We start from the raw sequence: 21,937 nt of genomic DNA, 5'->3' as shown, positions 1-21,937 counted from the left end.
CAAGGATGCAAGCTCCTGTTTGTACAAGCACCTTCTACAAGCACAAAAGCAAACATGATAGTGTCAATGACTACCTGAAAAGTCAGCATTAATAGCCATTTAAATGTACATTTTCATGAAAATACCCAAATAATGCCACGTGAATGCACCAATGCGTGTCTAAATTGAAGATCGTTGCTAAAAACCTGCAAAGACTGAGAAGCAAAAGGCCGCAACCTTCAATTAATGTTGTAACGTCAATTGTCCACTAGGGAGCGTCTGCTCCTACTTAATCCGCTCTTGTTTACTGGGATATTCAGTTACAACACAGTTGAACTCCTAGTGGCGTGCACGTACCTGTGCAGTCGACATGAGGCCTGGCTGGCTCAGAGGTGTTCTGCTGGTCACCTTTGTGGCCTCCACCCTGCTGTACCTGGGCTCCATTCGGAGGGATGTGAAAAGCCACTCGGAGCGTCTGCACAGGGTCATCTACAATGACTCAGTTCACGAACAGGGGATTTTAAAGAGGCTGGAAAAGATGGAAGCTGGCATTGAGAGACTGCGTAAGTCCTTTCTTTTTCTTTTTTTTAATTTTCATCCCCATAAAATCATGCAACACCATGTTCTATCCATTGTTCGAATGGGCAATGTACAGCAGAGCCTTTTTAATTAAGAGTCCACCAATATTTGTTGCATTCGTTTGGGGAGTTAATTGTTCATACCTTATTCATGTACTATTTTACATAAGTAGTTCAATTAGTTGTTTAAATGAAATAAAAATATTAGTACAACATAAAAAAGTAATTCCATGAAATATTTTTATGTTGTTGTGTTGAAGGTTTGTTGTATTTATTTAGCCACTTCTCTCCCTAAATTTGGGTGGCTAAAATGTAGTAAATTCCCTAATTTATTGTTTAAAATAATAATAAAATCAAAACATTTTTTGATGTGATATTTTATTTGTTTAATTGATTTAGTATTCACCTCTAAAATGATTCCTATTTACTATTTTTTATTTGTAATCTTAATTTCTGAATTATTTTTCTAATTTAATCTATAATCTAATCTATAATCTAACCTAAAATGTAACAATATAATCTCTAATGTAAAATATAATGTCTCATCTAATATATTCAATATAATATCACTTCACTGGTTCTTTTCATATCAAACAACATATTGTTTGATATAAAAGAACCAGTGAAGTGAGTAAAAAGGAAAAACAAAATGAATTTAGTACAACTTTTCAATATAATATATCTGATGTAAAATGTAATCTATTTAATTAATATTTTTTCCTTGCCCACCTGAGCAATATCTCCTATCAGTATCAGGTCCTGGGATCTCGAGAGTTTTGTGCAGAATCTTAGCAGTTCCCAGAGTTGCACACTTCTGCATGGAGATGATAGCGTCTTCCCATAACGAATCTCATGATTTCATAAATCATAGTTAAATAATTCATCAATAATAGCATACTGTATAACGCTCTGGTTTACCTTTCCCACACACTTGGTTTTAAACACTACTAGTACACGGGCTTTAAGATAGATTTGATGAATATGGACGAAACAATGAAACGACTTTCCATTTTTACAGTCAAAGTTGTAAACAATGCACAGCCAGTGGCGGTGATGGCGAAAGCCGAGGACAAGGCAGAAAAAGAGCTCAAGGACAAGAAGGTGGTGAGGAAACTGTTCCCCAACTCAGCCCTGTTCAAGAAGTGGGGAGAGGGTTTGAGCGAGGAGGAGCAGAAGGAGGCCGAGGCCTTGTTCACCCAGTATGGCTACAACGCCTTCCTTAGTGACAGGCTGCCGCTCAACAGAGAGATTCCCGACACACGCCACGCCAGGTAGCCGCAAGCGCGCCCACACAACGAGATCGCTTGAACACACATTTCCACTGAACATGTTGGCTACTTCATAGCAAAATAGTTAGCTCATTGCATGATGACATGTCACTCGTCAAAGTATATGATATAACACAGATTACTGTATATGATCTTGCTGTAATAGTAATGTGGATGGCAAGCCGGAGCACACCTAGTCTACCATGTTTGAGGGCGTACTGGTGTCGCCTTGCCCTTGACTCATCTGATGATTTGGCAACATAAAGTCGTCTGCCCTTTGTGTGCAAGTGATGGGAGCCGCCTCTGATTATTTCTTATCCTCTAGAATTTTATTTTCTCTTGGATTCTCCCTTATCATTCTTTCTTTTTTTTTTATACCCGATTTTTTCCTACTGACTTTTAGTGTTTCTGAGTTTAAAAACTTTCCTTCAGTGTCCCACTATGTTAATTATGACTTGCATAGTATATATTATGCTTAACGTGACCTGCTGAACATCAGCCATGCATGAGACATCATTTGCAATGACGTGATTTATCAGGACATGCGGGTTTTTTTGTTCTTTCTTCTATAAAGATGCACACAGAAAAAGTATCCGGCTGATCTCCCCAGCCTGAGCGTGGTGTTGATATACCTGAATGAAGCTCTGTCTATTATCAAGCGGGCAGTCCGCAGCATCTTGGACAAGACCCCTGCCAGCCTGCTCAGGGAGATAATACTAGTGGACGACCACAGCACAAATGGTACATGAAGAGCGGGGAGTCCAAATTTGATCATTTCAAAGATTGCATATCTCTTTGACGATCATTCAATGTACATTTTCCACCGGGGTTAAACCAATGGGTTAATTTCTGGACTATTTTGCACAGGTTTTGAACCCTACGGAGTCCGATGCGGCTTATATATGAACAAAACAGGATTTTTCCCTAATTTTAGCTGGTGCGGCTTGTGTTTCAGAAATTACGGTAGGTAAGGTTATAAACAAAATAGTTGAGTAAGTCGTTTATATCATTATTTTAGTGTTTCATAAATGCCTTTGCAAATGGTCCCAGTAATGACACAATTAGACATAATTACGCAACAATTTTTCTTTTCTGATATGTGGAGGTAGTTGCTTAAGAACAAAACACAATATTTAGCATTCTCTGGAACGTCTTTCAAGTGTTTATATAAGTAAGCATGCTGATATATACTATACAATACATTGTGCTTTTAAGGGGAAAAACATTAGACAGCTTCACTTTATGACAATAAAAATTAAATTCCACTCAGGAACATTGTCTGAACCAGCAATAGTTAAATTCGGTAGGGAATACTTCACCCCATTTCTTTTAGTATCTTTAAGATTGCAATACTAATAGTAACTACCAGAAAATGGCGTATTCTCAGTTGAACTATTCATTTAACGGATGCCAGAAAAAAGAACCTTTCTATATACAGGTTGTGTGTATGGAAATATTGTCACTATTTGAGTAGGTGGCAAACAAGGAAGTAAGAAATGAGAATAAGTTGACTATTTGTCCACAGAGGACCTTATGGAGAAGCTGGAAGACTACATCAGGATCATCCACGAGGAGCGTCCAGGACTGCTGAAGCGGGTCGTGCACAAGGAGCAGCTTGGCCTCACCCAGGCCAGACTGTCTGGATGGAAGGTAGCCACTGGTGATGTGGTGGCCATCCTGGACGCCCATATTGAAGTCCACGTGCAATGGTTGGTGTCTTAAATGACCTCTTGCCATTTCCATGTTTGCGGAGGTCAGAGGTGAGACTGGCCGAGCTAGGATTTTTTTTCTTGGGGTGGGGTCATAAGGTGGCCACGGATATCTCAGGACATCCTCAAAAAACAGAAAAAAAATTCTAAAAACATAAAGAGTTCTACAGAAAAATGCTGCTAAAATTCAAGTTCTACAGGACAAAATGTGGAAATAGACTCCCGAAAAAAAAATCTGAAATACCCAAAAGTCACTTATCTGGCCTGGCATCTGGGGGTGTACAAGCATATTTCAGAGGAGTGCAGTGCCCCCGAGGGCACCCTCTACCTCTGCCACTGGGGTAGCAAACATAATGGCACTAAGTAGAAAGACAAATACTTGGGTAACGAAAACTGTGGTAAAAGTACTGATTCAATTCTTTTAGCCTATCCCATCAAGGGTTGCCACCATCTTTTTCCCCCTAGGGTTATCAAATAATATTTCAACACAAACATTGAATCCTTTTTTCATTATACACATTCCCCATCCATCGTCGACCGTCTGTGACTCAATTAATCACTGATTAATGAAAACGGAACCTTAAAGTAATAACACTGTGATATCTTTTGATCATACACATTTGCAAGTAGCAACGATGCTACAGTTTTCCCCATTGGTTTGGCTTGTTTCTTGAAACAGAAATGACATTCTGAAAACTTGGCCAAAGAGTCATCAATCTCTATGTAACATTCAGGGCAGAGCCGCTGCTGGCTCGCATCAAGGAGGACCGCACGGTCATCCTGACGCCTGTCTTCGATCGGGTCAATTACGACGACTTGATCGTGACCCACTACGGACCGGCCGCCGACGCCTTTGACTGGGCCCTGTGGTGCATGTACGAGTCCTTCAGGCCCGAGTGGTACGAGCTCAAGGACGAGTCGCTGCCTGCCAAGTGAGTCGCACGCTTTGCACCCGCTCTCCTCAGTTTCGGTTTTGAATATTTCTAAAGTCCATTACAATTTAGAAGTTTTAAAAGTTCTTTTTTAATACAGTGGCAAAATGTCTTAGCCAGCCCGTGAATAGTGAACTTTACGTATAATTGACGCCCATTGAAATGCACTGGAGAATTAATTAAATTAAAAATAATAATAATAATAAATAAATAAATAAATAAATAAATAAATAAATAAATAAATAAATAAATAAATAAATAAATAAATAAATAAATAAATAAATAAATAAATAAATAAATAAATAAATAGCCTATGTCTAACGTTTTAACCCTCCAAAGTCTTCAAAAACTGCTCTACGCAAAATAAATAACTATAAGTGCAAATAATATTGAAATAGCAAAAAATCTGCAAATCCGCCAAGGCTAATTCCAAATAGAATTAAACTAAAATGTATAACACAACATTAATTATAGTGGATAAAATTGGAATATTCCCTATAGTTCTCCTTTTAAAATGCGACTACTTTTAAGAAATTAAAAGTCTAAGTTGTATTGATGGACTTTGCCCCTTTTCTCCGACAAAAAAGGAGCCCAGCCATCATGGGGATACTTGTTGCAGATCGCAAGTTCTTTGGCGAGATCGGCAGCCTGGATGGAGGAATGAAAATATACGGCGGTGAGAACGTGGAGCTGGGCATTCGGGTAAGACTCCGGTGCAGTTCAAGTTCTCAACAAAAGCAGAACGTTTGGTCAGCGCGATCCGGCGGCTCGCCTCTGTGTTTGAGCCTGCAGGTGTGGCTGTGCGGCGGCAGCGTGGAGGTCATCCCCTGCTCCAAGATCGCCCACATCGAGCGCGCCAAGAAGCCCTACCTGAATGACCTCAGTATCACCATGAAGCGAAACGCCCTACGGGTGGCCGAGGTGTGGCTGGATGAGTACAAGTACAACGTCAACATCGCCTGGAACCTTCCTTTTCGGGTTAGTGGTCAGTACAGATCACAAAAGATTTCTTAATCCCGCAAATTTTACATGGAAATTAGAGTAATTTTTTTTCAAAAAATTCCAATTGTCACTGAAATGTGAAATCCAGAAAAAGCCAGCACGGTGGGCATTTTATGCATCTTTTCCCCTCAGGATCACGGCGTGGACATCGGCAACGTATCTGAACGCAAGGCGCTGAGGGAGCGGCTCAAGTGCAAGCCCTTCAAGTGGTACCTGGATAACATTTACCCCATGCTGGACCCTCTCAAAGACCTGGTCGCCTATGGAGCGGTGAGCACAAGCAATCGGCCAATTAGTGGACTCTCCTACTCTGCCTCAACGTTTAGTGCTTGAAATGGACCAATTGGCATCTTTTCCTCCAGTCTTCGATCCAATTCTTATTAAGCTTGTGGCGAATAAGAACGGTGATTAGCCTCACTAGCATGTAACTTTGCCATGCTGCATCTTTTGCATAATGTAATTCATTCTGATCAGTAATAATGCACGCTTTGCACATTTGTGTACTGTAATATGTGTCCTGAATAATGCTATTGTGTCTTTTTGTACACAACTTGTAATTATTAGTCCCCTCCAAAAATATTTAAAGGGCAAGGTTAATTCCTTGGTTTTTTGTTGCATACTGAAGACATTTGGGTTTCTGATCAAAATATTAATACAAGTACCGTATTTTCCGGACTATAGGTGCACCTAAAAACCTCAAATTTTCTCAAAAGCCAACAGTGCGCCTTATAGTCCGGTGTGCATTATATATGGACCAAATTCCTAAATTTAAACTGGCACAGAAGCATTGTGTCATGAAATCAATCATAAGTGGCCTGCTGAAGACTATGAATCATGAATCAAAATTAAATTTATTATATATATATATATATATATATATATATATATATATATATATATATATATATATATGTTTTGTGATTATAAAGTAATTTGTTGCGTCTCAAGTTGAAATAAAAAAGATAAAATGGGGAATGATTTGATTTGGATTAAAAATCTGACATGATGCATTAATGGTGCGCCTTATAGTCCGGTGCGCCTTATATAAGGACAAAGTTTTAAAATAGACCCTTATATGAAGGTGCGCCTTATAGTCCGGTGCACCTTATAGTCTGGAAAATACGGTACAACTACAGGACAGAGCGTCTTTTGTTTGAAGCCATCCACTCTTCAAGTGAGCAAAATTATTGAAATGGACATGATTAAATTGACTAAAAGTGAATCACATATTTGGTGGCCTACCCCTTACTTGCAATAACAGCATCAAGCCAACACTGTTTGCTCCGCTCTGTTTTGCAGTTAATAAACGAGCTAAAGCCGGATCTGTGCATCGACCAGGGTCCGGTTCCGGGCAGCACACCCATCCTCTACTCTTGCCACTATTTTTCCCCGCAGGTACGAGCCCAACCGAGATGGAAAGCCTTCTGAGCATTTATTTGATACCTTTGATTTTCATCTTAAGGTCCATATACTCGTACACTCTTTATCCTAGTAGGACAACTTTTGCCAGGGAGTTTTGCCTCACTACCAAAGGTTGAAATAGGTGGTTTTGCAGCGCAGTTCGAAAGACAACATTTACATTTTGTGCCAGATCAAAACACACTGAAAAGCAAAAGTGATTCCGAAGTGAAGCCGGTTATTCTAATAGTTGCCCTGGCTGTTCGAAGTTGGCAGAATAGTGACGTTCACATCAACTTTGAATGACATTGAGCAGTGATCATGTGGTTAGCGTTAGTGAAGTGGCTGCAAACAGATACGTCTGCTCGAAGGAAATTGTGCCCCCTATCTTAACAAAACGCAACCAACGTTATTACTCTGACTGCATTGATAGGCCTCAGAGCTTTTGGAATTCATCACGTCTGAAGTGACATCGTTGTAATTTTGTAATTAGACACGCTGTAAGTTGCATCTAGATGTGTAGGCTGAAATATTTGCTTTTAATAAGCTGCAACAACTGGTCCAATGTTTCCACATTGTTAAAGTCTAACTGTCAGAAAGAGTCACACCAACTTGTATAGGGAACCTCAGGTGTGCTGCCATTGTCCTATTCTCAGGAGATCTGTCCCATTTTTTGAATGAGAGGCACAGCCAATCAGTTTTTCCCGCAGCAATAAGTGTTGTTCTCAATTTCTGTTGATTAAATGTTTTTTTTTTTTTGACCCCCTCCAAATGAAATGATTATTTTTACTGCGGAAAGCTTCCAAATTCATAAATTCACAACGACCCTTCTCTTTGCCACAGCATTGCTTCTACCGGACCAATGGACACCTCTACGTGGGTGGCATCAAATCCCACAAGTATAACAACAACCGCTGCCTGGTGGACCCTGGCAGTGGCATCTACCCGGCCCTCTATGAGTGCAACATAGCTGCGCAGAAGAATTTCAACATGTTTTGGGACTTTAAGCAGGTGAGTGGCAGCGATAATGTAGCCATATCTCGCAGTTCTGAGCAAAATGGGAAAAATCAAAACTACTGACTTCCTTCCAGGGATCATCGATCCGGAACAGAAAGACGAAGCGGTGTCTGGAGATCGCCCAGGGTGAAAACAGCTACTATCAGCTTATTGTACAACATTGCACGGGTCAGATCTGGAACATTCAGAATTACATCACAGAAAGAGTTGCTCAAGGGTAACAAGTCCAATCAGCAAACTAGTTAGGTGGGGGCCTGAATTTAATTCACACCACATCCCCTCAGCGTGAGAGATTTTGCACTCGATGAGCCACAATTACTGACAAGTACAGATGGGCGAGGAATTCCTTCAAAAGTCCTGTTCCAAAAATTTAATTGTGCAGCAGCTTGTTGAGGCAATCAACCCGTCGAGTCTTAATCAAATGGAAGACCTAGCCAGTGGCTACCTCCTGTCCTCGTGAATATGGGCTGTATCTGACTTCATGGGTGAGGAGGGAGGCATCTTGCATCATGCTGATTCTTTTGATAGATTTAAGATTTCTTGTACTCAAACAAGTACAAGCAAATGGTGAAAACATTCACACTATCCCTGATTAACATGGTTAAACAAGATAAAATGTATTCAATGATAACTCCATGTTTAAGGCTGCTACATGTCAACGGGATTGATTTCTGTGATGATAAATGTAACAATACATTTATTAGAGGCTATTTTTTGAAAACTGTTTTCCTGGTACTTTGAAACGTGGTTATATTTTGAATGACTTCAGGTCAGGAGATTAGATGCAAGTATTTGAAATTTTCCGTCCCACCAAAAACAAAGGAACTTCAATTTAAAATTATCAATATTTTCCCAACCAAGAAACTTTGGAAGATGAAATTTAAGATGAATGTAGAGAAGGTGAAATTGAATATTTAGACCATCTTTTCTTTTGCTGTGAGTTTGTACAAAGGTTAGCTTGTTCAATAAAGTTGCTCTTTATTTCTCTTACTATCTCTGATGTTAAATGTTTTTTTTTCATAATGGTAAATATTTTGTTGGCCAAACAATACATACACTTTCAAACAAAAACCAAACATTCTGCATTGGAAGAATGAGCTGAAATCCTACAGCAATTTGTTGAAGCTTATTAACACCAAGAATGCTGTAAAACTAACCTTATTTATTGAAAGGCGGTTTCTGTAAGATATTTGCTCTGGCTGTATATTTTTTGTATATAAGATAGTTGCCTTAAAATGTGTTTTTATTTTATTGTGTGTGCTTTGGTTTGTTTGTTTTGTGTGTTTTTTTGGTATTGGGGATGTCTTATTTTGTTTTTGTCAGCTTGTAGTTGAGTGTTATTATACCTAATGTGTTTGAATAAAAGGTTGAACTGAGAAATAAATAAACCTCCCATCCTCGCACTTCCTTATGTGGGGCGTGTCCAATACATGGGGGAGGGTTGTCAGGGAAACGTAGTTTAGGCCAGCCGGCACCGAAAACCATAGGACGATGACCATTTTATTAACGTTTACACACACAAGGTGGTGTCTGGATGAAGAAGTGCTTTATTTATTTTTTACATAATGTGTATTCTCTTTAATATCTAATACATTCAAACAAAAATAAGTTTCGCTTAAAAGTCCAAATTCCACTTGACTCCACTTCTCATCGTAGGCGGAGTAGAGATCTCAATATCTGGTGACAGGAAACATGCAAAGCATCAGTTATTTTTATTTATTTTTTTCTGTTTCTTTTAATTTGATTCACTGAAAGTATATTTTGTTGTATAATTCCTGGTCTTTTGCACTTTTGACATATTTGATAGCGGGAGTTGAATAGACATCACAGCAAGCAAAGCACAAATGCATTGACTGGGTGAATGAATGGATGTGTGAATATGAGAAAAAGATGAGCACATCCTGACCCAGACCTTTTGACGTTGGCTGCGTCTGCTGCTGCTGGAAGGAAGCCATGATACTGTTTGCTGTTGAGTTGGGTCCCGTCAGCTGAGACACAACAAGCAGACAAGTGGGCTACATTCAGATTTGTTTCCACTTTAAATGTTTGTCTTCAGCCGGGAAATATTTTTTTTTTTTTAAAATACTTTGTGTGTGGAATAGATTTTGAATTGAAAATTAATTACCGGTGTGTGGCTGCTCTGTATGTCCTGAGGCCATACTTCCGGGACGGCCTCCTCCATGGCGTGCAGAGCTTGCTGAAAAACGAGTTGGAGTTCATCGGCTTGCCTGTCGAAGCGGAAGAGCACGAGAACCTTGAGCAGCGCCTGAATCTCCTCTGCAGAACAAAATCAAACCACAGAAACATGAATCCCCACAATGTGTAACGTGCTTTCAAAAAGCTCAAGTGTACACATTCACCTCTCATTTTGTCCACGCTGGCAACCATCTCTCCCAGGGCGTACAAGAGCGCTTTTTCCTCCTGAGGATTTCCTTCCTTCAGACTCAGCTTCTTCCGCTCAGCCTTGCGGCGGTTTTTTGAAGACCTCCTGCATCACATCATAACTCTTGAACATTTAACGTCACTTGGGTACATATTTACACCTAGAAACAACATTTCCACAAAAGCAAACGAGGCCAAGAAGATAGTCTTTCAGATGAACTAGAAAGCAGCTTCTACACTCAAGGAATTTTGGAGTCGAGGTGCAGATTTTAAAAAGACACACTCGAGCATATATTGCTCTATGTATACTGGCTTGATTAAAAAAAACAAAAACTCACATGTACATATTTTTTTACTTTTTTAAAATTACATTTTCATAGAGCTTGTATGGTATCCGATGTGGCCCAAGAGTAACAATGACAAAAAAAATCAAATAATGCGGCCACCTCTATCCTGAAGTTGTAAACCCTTAATCTACATGTTTCAGTGGTGAGACCTTGTGCCATCTGGTGGACAATTTAAAAAGTCAGAAGTTCATATTTCATTTAAAGATCCCGTGTCATCAGATCGCATGTATTTTTGCCCATACTTTTAACCATAACATTGTTCAAACTGAGTCTGTGATATGGTTTCAGTTTGACATCAGTGCGGTTTGTCATCGCATGCAGTAGCCTTTCAACGGCAAAGGCTTGCAAGTACCGTATTTTCCGCACTATTAGGCGCACCGGATTATAAGGCGCACCTTCAATGAACGGCCCATTTTAAAACTTTGTCCATATATAAGGCGCACCGGATTATAAGGCGCATAAAATAGAAGCTATACTGCAACAAACTGAGGTTGACTAGGGTTGCAGTATGCATCCACTAGTCAATAACCAACGAGCCCTCTGTAAACAATCGCGTTTCTCAAACGATCTCCTATAAAATGATCGGAACTGACTAAAGTTCGATCTAACGCATTGGTACTGCTTACCTATGTTTCCCTTCCATATCAATCCGTAAATTTACTCGAAACATTAACGGAGCAGCCTATTTTGAAATAAAATAGCCTCGCGGGTACAACAGCTTTTCGGTGACGCCCCCTGACTACAGTTGCCGTAATGTTGGGAAGCGATGCGACCTTGTAATTTACTAGTCGTACTAAAACGTACTGAAACTTTTTGTCAGAGCACTGTGTACAACCAGTATGGATCAACAAATTCATCAATTGATCCATATATAAGGCGCTCTGCATTATAAGGCGCACTGTGTTTTCTTTTAGTAAAATGTAAGTTTTTAGGTGCGCCTAATAGTGCGGAAAATACGGTACCTTTTTAAATTGATTCCAAATGTGTATTTTGTTTTTTAATTTGCACATCATGTTTTAGTAATAATGACAATAATGATAATAATAATGTGTGTGTCTTACGAGGAAACGCGCGAGTTGCTGTGCGAGTACTTGGACGCGTTCGTGACGCTGCTGGCCTCAGAGTAAAGTTCTGCGTCCGCACAGTCGGGACCGTCCTCATCTGCGAAGAGACAAGATGTTTTGTTTCGATGATGTTACCATGGCAACCTATCACGTCACAGTTGCCTGTCCTCACCCAGCATGCTCATTCGGGCTTTGTCCTCTTTCTGCTGCCGCACCAGCGTCAGTCGTGCGTGGTGTCGCGAGAAGGCGGCCAGCTGCGTCTCCACCAGGAAAATCTGTGCTGATGCCGCTGCCATGGGGGGGAAACAAAACTAAACGATGGAAGGTTCCACTTAAGAGAAGAAATTGGCTCCTAAAAGCTACCTTCATCCAGAGCGGGTTTCAGGTCTGTCTCTGTGATGTCAGCTCTGTTGTGCATGTGAATCTCAAGCATAAAAAGAAACACTCAATTTAAAAGACGATGAAAGTAAACTGAAGTACGATCAACATATGTACTGCACATTTTGTGCTTGCAACACAAGCGGGAAGCAGTTGTTGGAAGCAGCGCTTATTCAGCTCAATATTCAGTTGACTGGCCCAAGGAGTGAGGCAGTACTTGAAAGGCCTTTCTAATATTTTTGTATGCCGTGTAAGAAATTTAAAATGTTGTCAGTGCTATTATTGGATCGCAACGTGGATTTGTACGCATTCATTTTTTGCACCAACCAGCCGTAGTGCCTCTTCCCAGGCCGCACCGGAGATCAGCATCGAAATGGCCTCCTCACAGTCCTGTATGAGGACAAAACCACAATCAACAATGATAGTCATTATTTACAAATTGTGTTGGTTTTGTATTAACAACCTACTTTGGCATACTGGTCCAGCAGCACAGCTGCTTCCGTGAAGCGTCGCTGTCCGCTCAGCCTACCTGAGAGAAGGCAAATTTAAAAAGTGTCATTGTTTGGCATTAACTTGCACACAGACTTCAATTTGAGCCAAATAGCCATGGCTGCAACATGGCAGCCATATTGGATGTTTCAAAGTTGCAAGTTCATGTCAGCAATTTTTAATGAACTTGACTTCATAAAGCCACAATGTACAGTGTTAGGGATTCTTGGGTGTTTGCTCGCATGCACACGAATATTTAGAAAATGGCACCAAAAAGAATGTAAGACACTGAGACACCGCGCTTATTAAGGCTTCCTCAATTGAAGGTACCGCCGTGGTTACCTGCAAGGTCCCGGGCTAGCAGGGCAAGCCGGTCGCTGGGCAGCGGAATCTGCTGTGCCACGCAGATGGCGTTTCTCCAGCTGGCGCCGGTGGTGAAGGCCTGCAAGGCTCCGTCGAGCTCACCGCATCGCCACAGCATCAGGCCAGCCTGCTCAGGTTGCTGCTGATCTAGTAGGTGCTTGGCATAGGCACGGCTCAGTGCCTTGGGAGAAGTCGCACGCGATTATGATAGGAAGCTGAGCAGGAAGGTGCTGAATGTGAAGTACCTTGTAGTGAGCGCTGTCAGCTGAGTAAAGACGCAGAGCTTGGCTGTAAAGCTTCTGCTCCTTCACCAGCTGTAAAACTTCTGGGAAATGCTCATCTCCTAAAACAAAAGACATTAAGACTTTGAGTTTCATTTGATTTAGTTGTGCATGTTGAGAGGTGGGAGCTGCTTTCAAAGGTGGAAGGTGGAACTTTTTCAAAGATAGTATTTGAATGAAGAACTTAAATTGTGAACGTATGTTTTCTGCTGATTTTTTTCCAGAGTTTTTAACTGGTTGAGGAGTAATTCCAAAGTATTGACCATTGCCTGGTCCGTTTTTGGCCGCATTGCTCCAAAGTTTTCTTCCAAACTTCCAAATTGCGGCTATTTATGTCTTCATTCACCGATCTGATCAACCGTCAATGAATTAAAACATTAAAGACAATCACAAAATGTCCATAAAGAGTAAAATATCAGCTGAACCGAGTCTACATGTTACTACCCACCTATGTGCAAAGGTGGCTTCCTCTGAAAGACAAAATGGAGGCCTACCAGACTTCCTGAGGTGGATCAGCGCCTTGCCATAACGTCTCAGGTGTTTGTCAATGGTGTAGCGCTGGTAGTTGACCTCCATGCTCTTCAGCATGTTCAGGAAGGGGAGGTACTCTTTGGGATCCTGTGCACACACAGCATCGGGGTTTGACCTCAACTCACCTCATCAATTATTGGCTATTCCTTATCCTCATTTGTTGAGAGGCGTGGTACATGTAGAAAAACAGCCACTCTCACATTCAGACTTTTTTTTTTAGTACCTTCTGTGATTTCTCGGCCACCATGAGCACCAGGTCAAAGTCGTACGTCCCCAGCGAGTGTTCGTACAAGTCGTTGACATTGACGAGGAAGAGGAGATACTTCAGTGCCTCCTCAGCGTTCACGCCACCGTCTCCTTCAGGAGGGTTCACTGCAAAAGCGATGGCAGCGGTTGCACTCAGAGCTGTTTCTAATATTTGGCTTGTAAAGCAAACTGCTGTGTTAAGGGTTTATTGTGCCAAAGCAGTGCATGACATCAGAGCGTCCCAAAGCATCTTGCTCACCTCGAAGCTCATGGACTTTCTGCAGGGCGATCTCCAGCTCAGGAGTTGACTTCTTCACATGTGTAGTTAGTATAGACAGACAAAACCTAAAGTGGCGGGAATTGTTTTTTTACTAAAAAATAAATTCTATTTTTTTTTTTTAAATGAAAGATTAAAATAATAAAATTTGAGGGGAAAAAATAATGAATATAGATTAAAATGATAACGTGTATGTGTGGGAGGGACTAGATAGATGACTTAAGAAGTACAAACATGATTTTAAAATCTTATTGAATAATCATGATAAAAAAATTCCAACTATATAATTTTTTTCTATTAATTCCGATTGAAAGTTTTCACTGACTTGTTGGGATGTGTGTCCTCCATGGTTCTGCGTAGAACATCACAAATGACATCCACCTTCTTAGATCCGGGGGCGTGCGGCGGCCGCTGTAGCTGCGGGCATCCCCCGGGGTGAGGATACATGCTAATGGTGGTGTCCTCCTCCCTGATGGCGATAGGGATGGGGCAATGTGAAAAGCTGAAAAATAACTCATAGTGGCCAGTCCTCACATGACAACGATGGGCTGACCTGAGCTCTGTGAGGAACAGGTTGATGTTGCTGATGGAGTCCAACTGCTTTAAGAATGTGTGCGTGTTCTCCAAGAACACCTAAAGTAGTGAGCAGATTGGTCAGAGGACACCCCCACTCTTTTTAAATCTTTCTATTGCAGATTTCTATTATACAAAATCCTTCTTTCTCACAATGACTTAACCTTTGTTTTGACATGATCTCTAAACTTATCCAAATAATACTTCAGAGTAATAATCCACGATAACAAAACTTTGCATGTACCTTTGGATTGTGGTCATAAATGAGGTTGAGGTTGATGCGCAGCTTCCTCATACACTCGAAAGCTTCCCTGAACTTCAAACTGGGGAAAAACACAGCAGTGACTGCATGACCACTGTACATCACACATACAGGACTGTTGGGCCGTGGCGGAGGTCTACACTCGTCTACTCACTCGTCCAGCCACTGCCTGAGCTGCGCCAGCACCAGAGCCCGATGGTGGACAGTCTCCAAATTCCCACGCGGCATCTGCACACACAAACTCAGTAAACATCTCCCTGCGAGTGGTCTTGAGAGGCAGAGTGTTTGGGGCTCACTTGCAAGACCACCCGTGTGTCTTGTGGCACCACTGTGACCACACGGGACCCCCGCTCCACTCGCCGCAAGGTCTCGTCGTTCTGCCCGCCGTCCTGGGCCAAGGCTGCTTGCAGCGCTGTCGGAGTTTTCAAAGTGTATTTCTTGTCACACAACAAAAAATGCGCATGTGATTCTGTTCATATTGTATGTTTCTTCGCAGGAATTGAAGTCGCTGGTTGTTTTCTTTGAATCGTTGCCTATTCGTTGTGTTTGGAAAAAATGCTATTGTGCAATGTGACGGTTATCATGAATATAAATTAAGATTACGGTTGTAATTAACAATTATTTTTATAATGGATTAATAAAAAAATAAAATAAAAAAACAATCAATGAATTGAAAAAGTCTCAATTTCCATTCCTATATTCAAAAACAATATTTCAAATTGACGTTGCAAAAATATGCGTAAACATAAATTAAGAGTCAGTTACTAGTTTGGTCTATAACATGTCAGGAAAAAAACTTGATAACTTTTGAAATGTTTCATTTTAATTCAAGCACATTTAGAAGTCTGCTTTCAAACAGGACTACAGAAATCTGAGAATATTTGCAGTTACAAGGATGAAAAAAAAAAAAGCAAAGTTCAGCATCCCTTCTTTGGTGGTGAGGTAACCACAAATAACCTTTGTGCACATACACTCGCATACTGGCACAAATGTTGACAGTACTATCACTGCTCAAAATTTGGATCATTTTAAACTAAACCCTATAATCAGTTATCAAAATAGTGATTGTTTAATTTGATAATCAATTGATATCAAATCACTTCTAAATAATTATTTACGAGAGGATTATCTTTTTTTAATTACGGTCTATTGCTCGCTGTGGTAATTATTTCTATTGTGTCTCGAGAGGGAGAAAATGATAGCCATGTACCTTTAAGGCCGAGTGTGCTCAGTCTGAGGCAGCGGCACGTGTGCGAATGCGTGGTGACCACCAGGAAGTCGGCACACACAGCAAAGGATGACACGTTGGAGGCGAGCTAAGGGGAAGGAAGTGGACAAGTTCAGCAGGGATGCCAGTATCAGCCACTGTGCCAAAATGGCCACTTACCTCCACATCAGCAGCGTACAGGTGAGATCTGTCTGTCAGGCCCAGCACACACTCCTGGCAAAGTTAGTGTTGGCTTTAAAGTACAACTCATCACCTGCAGTGGTACGCTTTTGAGTGTTGGTCATGTTAAATCTACAGACTATTACAAAAGTGAGAAATGATGATAGAGACTCTTCAAATCTAGAAGTTGAAGTGATGACATAAAAGACATACATAGACACGCAGGGCACTTGTAAGTCAATGTACCACTGAATCAGTTTAAGTCTGAACTCTTCAATTTGGGTTTACCTGGCCATCCACGCTGCAGAGAGCCATTTGAGTGCAGGGCACGGGGAAGTTAACGCTGCACCCACTGGACTCCTGCCACTCCTCCACCGAAGGATCGGCACAATCTGCACAAAAATACTACTTTGAAACGATGCTGTATATTATTACTAGCCATTCTGTTTGTTCCTATACTGTGCAAAATGGCGGATTCCAGGAATAAGTGTTGAGAGGAACATTAATCGCATGACATGTACAGTACGTTTGCTCATGTGTCTCATGAACTTGGAACTGTAGATTTTTTTTTGTAGTGTTTCTGTGTATTTCTATCGTGTAAGGCAGTTAGGATGAATAACTGGCAACGAGTGATAAAAGAGTAATTGTATACATTGCACATGTATGACCAATTGTGCCTGAGTATTGCCGATTCAACTGACCCCAGAGCAACTTCCTAATGCGCCCATCCTCCAGCTGTAGGGCAACCGAGCGCGTGTTACAACATTGGACCATGCTGATCACGACGCCGTCCACTTCTAGCCGACATCTACAGTGGATAAAAAAACAACAACAAAAGGAACAGGGGAAAAACAAAAAACGAAGAATAATTCAGTCTGTCGTCAATGTCAGACCAGGGGTTCGTCTCGTTCGCCACCTGACGGAGAGCGTGTTGACGTCCTGGCTGGGGCACAGCAGTATCAGGGCGGAGGAGGTGGGCACCAGACCTGTGCTCACAGCCACAAAGAGATTTTCCTGAAGCCACAGCAGATGTCGCAGACATAGCGGGGCCTCCTGATGCATGGCGATGCTGCAAAAGCAACAGATCAACATTTTAAGATGGATGCCTGCTTTTACATGTTTGTGACTGTAGTTTTGTTACCTGAAGGTTTCCTTGAAGACCAAGGGACGAATCACAGTCTTAAACTCATTCGCAGCTTTGTTAGGTTCGCCTCCAGAATCTGCTTAATGAAAAGTTGCTAATGATAAACTTGATGTACAGTGAGTAGTGGCAAATTCAACTTGGTGCCAAACTCCCTGTCATTAAAGCACGTATCTCACTTTTTTTGTGGATGAAAACAAGTGGATTTTGCTGCTTCAGATTTGAAGCACGCAATATTAAGCAGAATGCCGCCTTTGGATGAGCGGGGGGAGCAAAGAACAAGATAACTTTAACGATTACTGACTTGGCTTCTACCTTTACTACAGAATATGCTGGAACTAATCATTTAGGTAAAATAGTGGCGTACTAACTGTGGAGACCCACCTTGGTTGTAGATGGTTATGTTTCCATTTGCGGTAAGTGCCGCGAGCTGATTGGTCCTCTGAGGCTGGCAGAGGAAGGTAACCTGATTGACAGGTGAGCTGAGGTGGAGGTCAAAGGAACACATGGGTGGAGGAACAATGCCCTGCCTGAAGGTGGTCACCAGGATCTCATCTGGATGGTGTGTGTGTGTGCGGGGGGGGGCGGGTGTTATTATTTAATTTTTATCATATTAATCAACAACATTCCTCTCATCCAATTGGTCCTGACCTCCGTCAATCACAGCCACGTTGGCGTAGTCCGAGGCATCCGTCCCCGGGCTCCTCTCCGTCGTCCAGCCCCAGTCGTAAACCAGGCAGCTCCAGCCGCGGGTGGCCAGGTGCAGACGCAGAGCCCGTTCAGGGTCCCAGCACACGCACTCCGGAGCCTGGCTTGGGTCTGTGCCGAAATCCAGGCTCTGTTTCAGGTACCAGTGGTAGTTTGCCACTGTCCACAGTTGCACTGCATGTAGAAGATGGTACAACATTCATGTATGCAGAGTGTATGCGACACAAACAAGGGGACCGAACTCACCCCAAGTGTTCACGCGTCCGTCCTCGCCCGGTGTTAAATCCTCCAACCAGACAGCCAGAACCGTGGAGTCGTTGTTCCACAGAAGCTCCTTCACCTGAAAGGAAAACTTTAGCCCCAGAAGCATACGACAGCGGGCTATAGCAGCATGGATGTGCCTTAGCCTGGTCTTTTCTGAAGGGCAGGGTGAAGTCTCCATGCAGCAGGCCGTTCTTCTCCATGAAGACCACACAGTGCTTGTTGGGATGGCGCTGGGTGCTCGCCAACAAGCTGCCGGAAGGTCTGAAACACAGATGTTTTTTTTTTTTTGCATTAATCATGTGACATACATTTACACATGCCCGTCCGTGCATGCCATGAACATTTTTGACTGTAGCATAAGTCTAGGCATTTTGTTTACAGTTGTGCCTCGAGAGGAGAGTTTAACTTGTTCTTGGACCATACTCAAAACATTTATATCTGAAATAATCTTTCCCCAATGAAATGAATGGAAAAGCCGTCAGTCTGTTGGAACTTCCCCCAAAACCAAACAAAATTTTAATGCGTTTTTTAACAGGTAAAAAATAACACACTAATTTGAGTTTCTATAGTCATTGCATTAAGTGTTGTAACAAAGCTACATAGATGCTAATTGTCAGCTTTTGGATTTAGGGTTGAACAGTTATTGAAAACTTCTTACTTCCAGGACAGCGCTTGCTCCAGGCCATTGACAGCCTCGCTGGTGGCCTGCAGGACGCCTTCCCTGTTCCACACCCGGACCTTCCGGGCTCCTGTACTCGGGCAGACGGCACTGACAGCAAAAAGCTGTCCATCCCCTCGCCATGTCACTCTTGGGCATCTGTCGTCCCACTGTGCTGTCGGCTTCACTTCCTGCAAGCACATTGACCACAGTCCTTTATAAGGTATGTAGAGTGCATCATGTTGTTTCACTTTTCTATATGTTATGGTATAGCCATATTAATAAACGGGACGATTCATTTGCCTTAAAAATGATATAATTAGGGATCTTTCAAAATGCATTCAACAGTTCTGGTCTTACTGTGTGTGGCTCACTGCTTTGCTCCAATAATCTCAGCAGAGAGCACCACAAACGTTACGATTCTGTGCCACAAAAACGAGTGAGAACATACACCACATATGTGCTGATGTTTTCCGAGTGTTTCCAAAGAGAACCGTTGGCTTGAGTAATGTAAGACAGTAAAAATATTTTGTAGGCTGTCACCCCCCCCCACACATAGACAAACCTGAGCCTTCTTCTGTGCGGCCTGTTTGCCTTCTGAGCCATGAAACTGTGTCTCCTTCTTGCCCCAACCCACTGTGATGAACTTCCCTGTCAAGTGGGACACCGTGTTACTCAAGAGTATGACTACGTTTATCATAAATCCACAAATAAGTCGTACCTTCGCCAAAGTCATCCTGGTGAATTCCAAACTCGGTAATCGGCTCAAACGTTTTGGTCATCATGATAATGGTTTCCTGACCTGCAAGCGCCAAATATGAAACACTGACACTTTTCTAATACAACAGTGAACCCTTCTGTATGTATCAGTTACTATACTGCTCTCAAGTGGCCAATTTGTGCACACAAGAAGAAGCCGTACAATTGATTAATCAAAATGAGCAGATGTTTAATTACAATCTATGTGTAAAATATGTTAATTTCTTGGATGTTTTATAGGTGTGCGTGTGGGGGGATTTCTTGTCATTTTCATTCTTTTGATTTTAGAGTGATGATTTGAGATTTTTATGTTTTGGGTTACGAGCATGGCACCATTGTACACTATAAAAACTGCAAAAAAATGATTACTTAAAAATCCACAATAGAGCGGGGGAATGCTAGATTTAGATTAATTTGACAGCTGACCGGTCGTGAGAATGACGAGTTCTTCATCAGGACTCCAACTCATGGAGGTCAGCCCGCTGTCCACACTGCCGACGCACTCCAACTGTTAGGAACAGACTAGTTACTCGTGCGTTTAACACAGCGCACCGAAGAGGACACGTAGAATGCAACGTACCTGGCTGGTGTTGAAGTCAAAGACGACGACATCCCCGCTAGTCAAGGCCAAACATGCTGACTCAGTCTCTGGCAGGTCTTGCAGCCCGACCACGCAGCCACTGCCATCTGCTGGGAGGTAGCCATCTGCTGTCAGCGAGGCCTCACTTGCCACCTACAACCAGAAAGTGTGGGGGAAAAAACATGCATCAAGCATAAAACAAACAAACAAACAAACAAACAAACAAACAAACAAACAAACAAACAAGCAAGCAAGCAAAAAGAACATTGCCAATCAGAGAGTGGAGGGCAATTATGGCCAAAAATCAGATTTTTTTTTTCGCCCTTCACACAAGTTGTAACTGGTACTCATTTCGAAGTGGCCATTCCAACCAATACTTTACTGGAAATCGCACCAAGTTGCTACTCTCAGAGCAGTGCGAACACATTTCCAAAGTGTGTGTGCACATGTGCGTGTACAGTACATATACCCTACTTTACCTGTCCAGTTTGACGGTTGAACTCTGCGATTGAGTATTGAGAGGCGATCAGTAGTGTCCCGGTGTCGCTGCGTACCGCCAAACACTGCGGAGAGCCCGGGCCCTGAAGCTCCGAACTCTTCAGGCTCTTCAATAGCTTCAAGTTCCTCATTGCAACTCAGGATACGACACCTGCGCATTGGACATGCATTCAAAGTAAGAAAATAATGCCCACTTTGGGTTGACAGCATCTGTTGGGCATTCATTTAACACTATTGAATGAAAACCCAACTGTGAAATAATCAAATTAAATACATTTCAAAATGTATTACTTTATACAAGCTTTTGAAGTCTAAATCCCATTTTGATTGCCTCAATTTAACTTCTGATGGAAGTCAAGATGCTAAGCACCAGAGGTGGTGAATTCAGGTCCACAAAAACCCTGCCACAGTTTGGCTTTGGCCCATAGCTGTTTTTACTCAAGCAGGTAGACGAGCTCGAGGATGTGCAGCTTAACTGCTGATCGAGTAGAAATACCTGTAGCTAAAACCAAGCTGTGGCAGGGTCGATTAATTTTAATCAATTATTTTCTTCGCCTGTCACTGCATCTATGCGCAAATGGAAGGAGAGAGCTTGCGCCGGCGTAATTATTCACAAAACAACAATGATGCCGATTCCTTAAAAAATCCTTGAAACTCACCGACAAGAGCCGCTTGTTATGGTTTGTTGTAGTTGGAGAGCAACATCGGCTACTCACATGCGGTGACGTCAAATTCGTAACCTTTCAACTCTACGTCACTATGCATGGTTCAGCTCCATATCGCCCCCTACAGTCTTGGTGGACATATGAAAACATCAATACAAATATTCAATTTACATGGGGCGGGGGGTGGGGGGGATCACGAAA

The 21,937-nt window shown here is 42.0% G+C and overlaps 2 protein-coding genes across 3 annotated transcripts; one reads left to right on the top strand and one right to left on the bottom strand.

The window, feature by feature from the left end:
* The first annotated feature begins 314 nt into the window (after positions 1–314).
* LOC133156488 (probable polypeptide N-acetylgalactosaminyltransferase 8) lies at positions 315–8,873 on the top strand. Of its 2 annotated transcripts, XM_061282251.1 has the most exons (11): positions 315–542; positions 1,576–1,828; positions 2,400–2,566; positions 3,351–3,534; positions 4,269–4,466; positions 5,054–5,168; positions 5,259–5,444; positions 5,601–5,738; positions 6,768–6,863; positions 7,710–7,877; positions 7,958–8,873. In XM_061282251.1, the coding sequence occupies exons 1-11, from the start codon at positions 350–352 to the stop codon at positions 8,102–8,104; spliced, it is 1,845 nt and encodes a 614-aa protein (XP_061138235.1). In that variant the 5' UTR covers positions 315–349; the 3' UTR covers positions 8,105–8,873. The 2 variants fall into 2 exon arrangements, with proteins under 2 accessions (XP_061138235.1, XP_061138226.1); XM_061282242.1 differs by having other exon boundaries at positions 5,054–5,444.
* A 539-nt stretch (positions 8,874–9,412) lies between these two features.
* On the bottom strand, positions 9,413–21,861 carry elp1 (elongator acetyltransferase complex subunit 1). The gene is made up of 36 exons (XM_061282229.1): positions 21,731–21,861; positions 21,053–21,222; positions 20,574–20,726; positions 20,420–20,501; positions 19,956–20,036; positions 19,800–19,885; positions 19,235–19,425; positions 18,714–18,837; positions 18,559–18,652; positions 18,256–18,486; positions 17,989–18,159; positions 17,605–17,683; positions 17,380–17,532; positions 17,165–17,271; positions 16,752–16,855; positions 16,464–16,517; positions 16,287–16,392; positions 15,373–15,488; positions 15,231–15,304; positions 15,059–15,137; positions 14,795–14,874; positions 14,567–14,710; positions 14,224–14,309; positions 13,942–14,090; positions 13,682–13,805; positions 13,152–13,249; positions 12,886–13,087; positions 12,522–12,583; positions 12,382–12,444; positions 12,040–12,100; positions 11,849–11,965; positions 11,674–11,773; positions 10,244–10,371; positions 10,009–10,160; positions 9,796–9,871; positions 9,413–9,560 (listed from the first exon to the last, which is right to left on the bottom strand). Exons 2-36 carry the CDS (start codon positions 21,200–21,202, stop codon positions 9,499–9,501), a joined length of 3,939 nt encoding a protein of 1,312 aa, XP_061138213.1. The 5' UTR covers positions 21,203–21,222; positions 21,731–21,861; the 3' UTR covers positions 9,413–9,498.
* Positions 21,862–21,937: the final 76 nt, after the last annotated feature.

Source organism: Syngnathus typhle, linkage group LG1 (assembly GCF_033458585.1).
Source record: "Syngnathus typhle isolate RoL2023-S1 ecotype Sweden linkage group LG1, RoL_Styp_1.0, whole genome shotgun sequence".
Classification (NCBI taxonomy): domain Eukaryota; kingdom Metazoa; phylum Chordata; class Actinopteri; order Syngnathiformes; family Syngnathidae; genus Syngnathus; species Syngnathus typhle.
The sequence above is the reverse complement of the archived record's forward strand: the minus strand, read 5'-3'. Positions and strand labels throughout refer to the sequence as shown.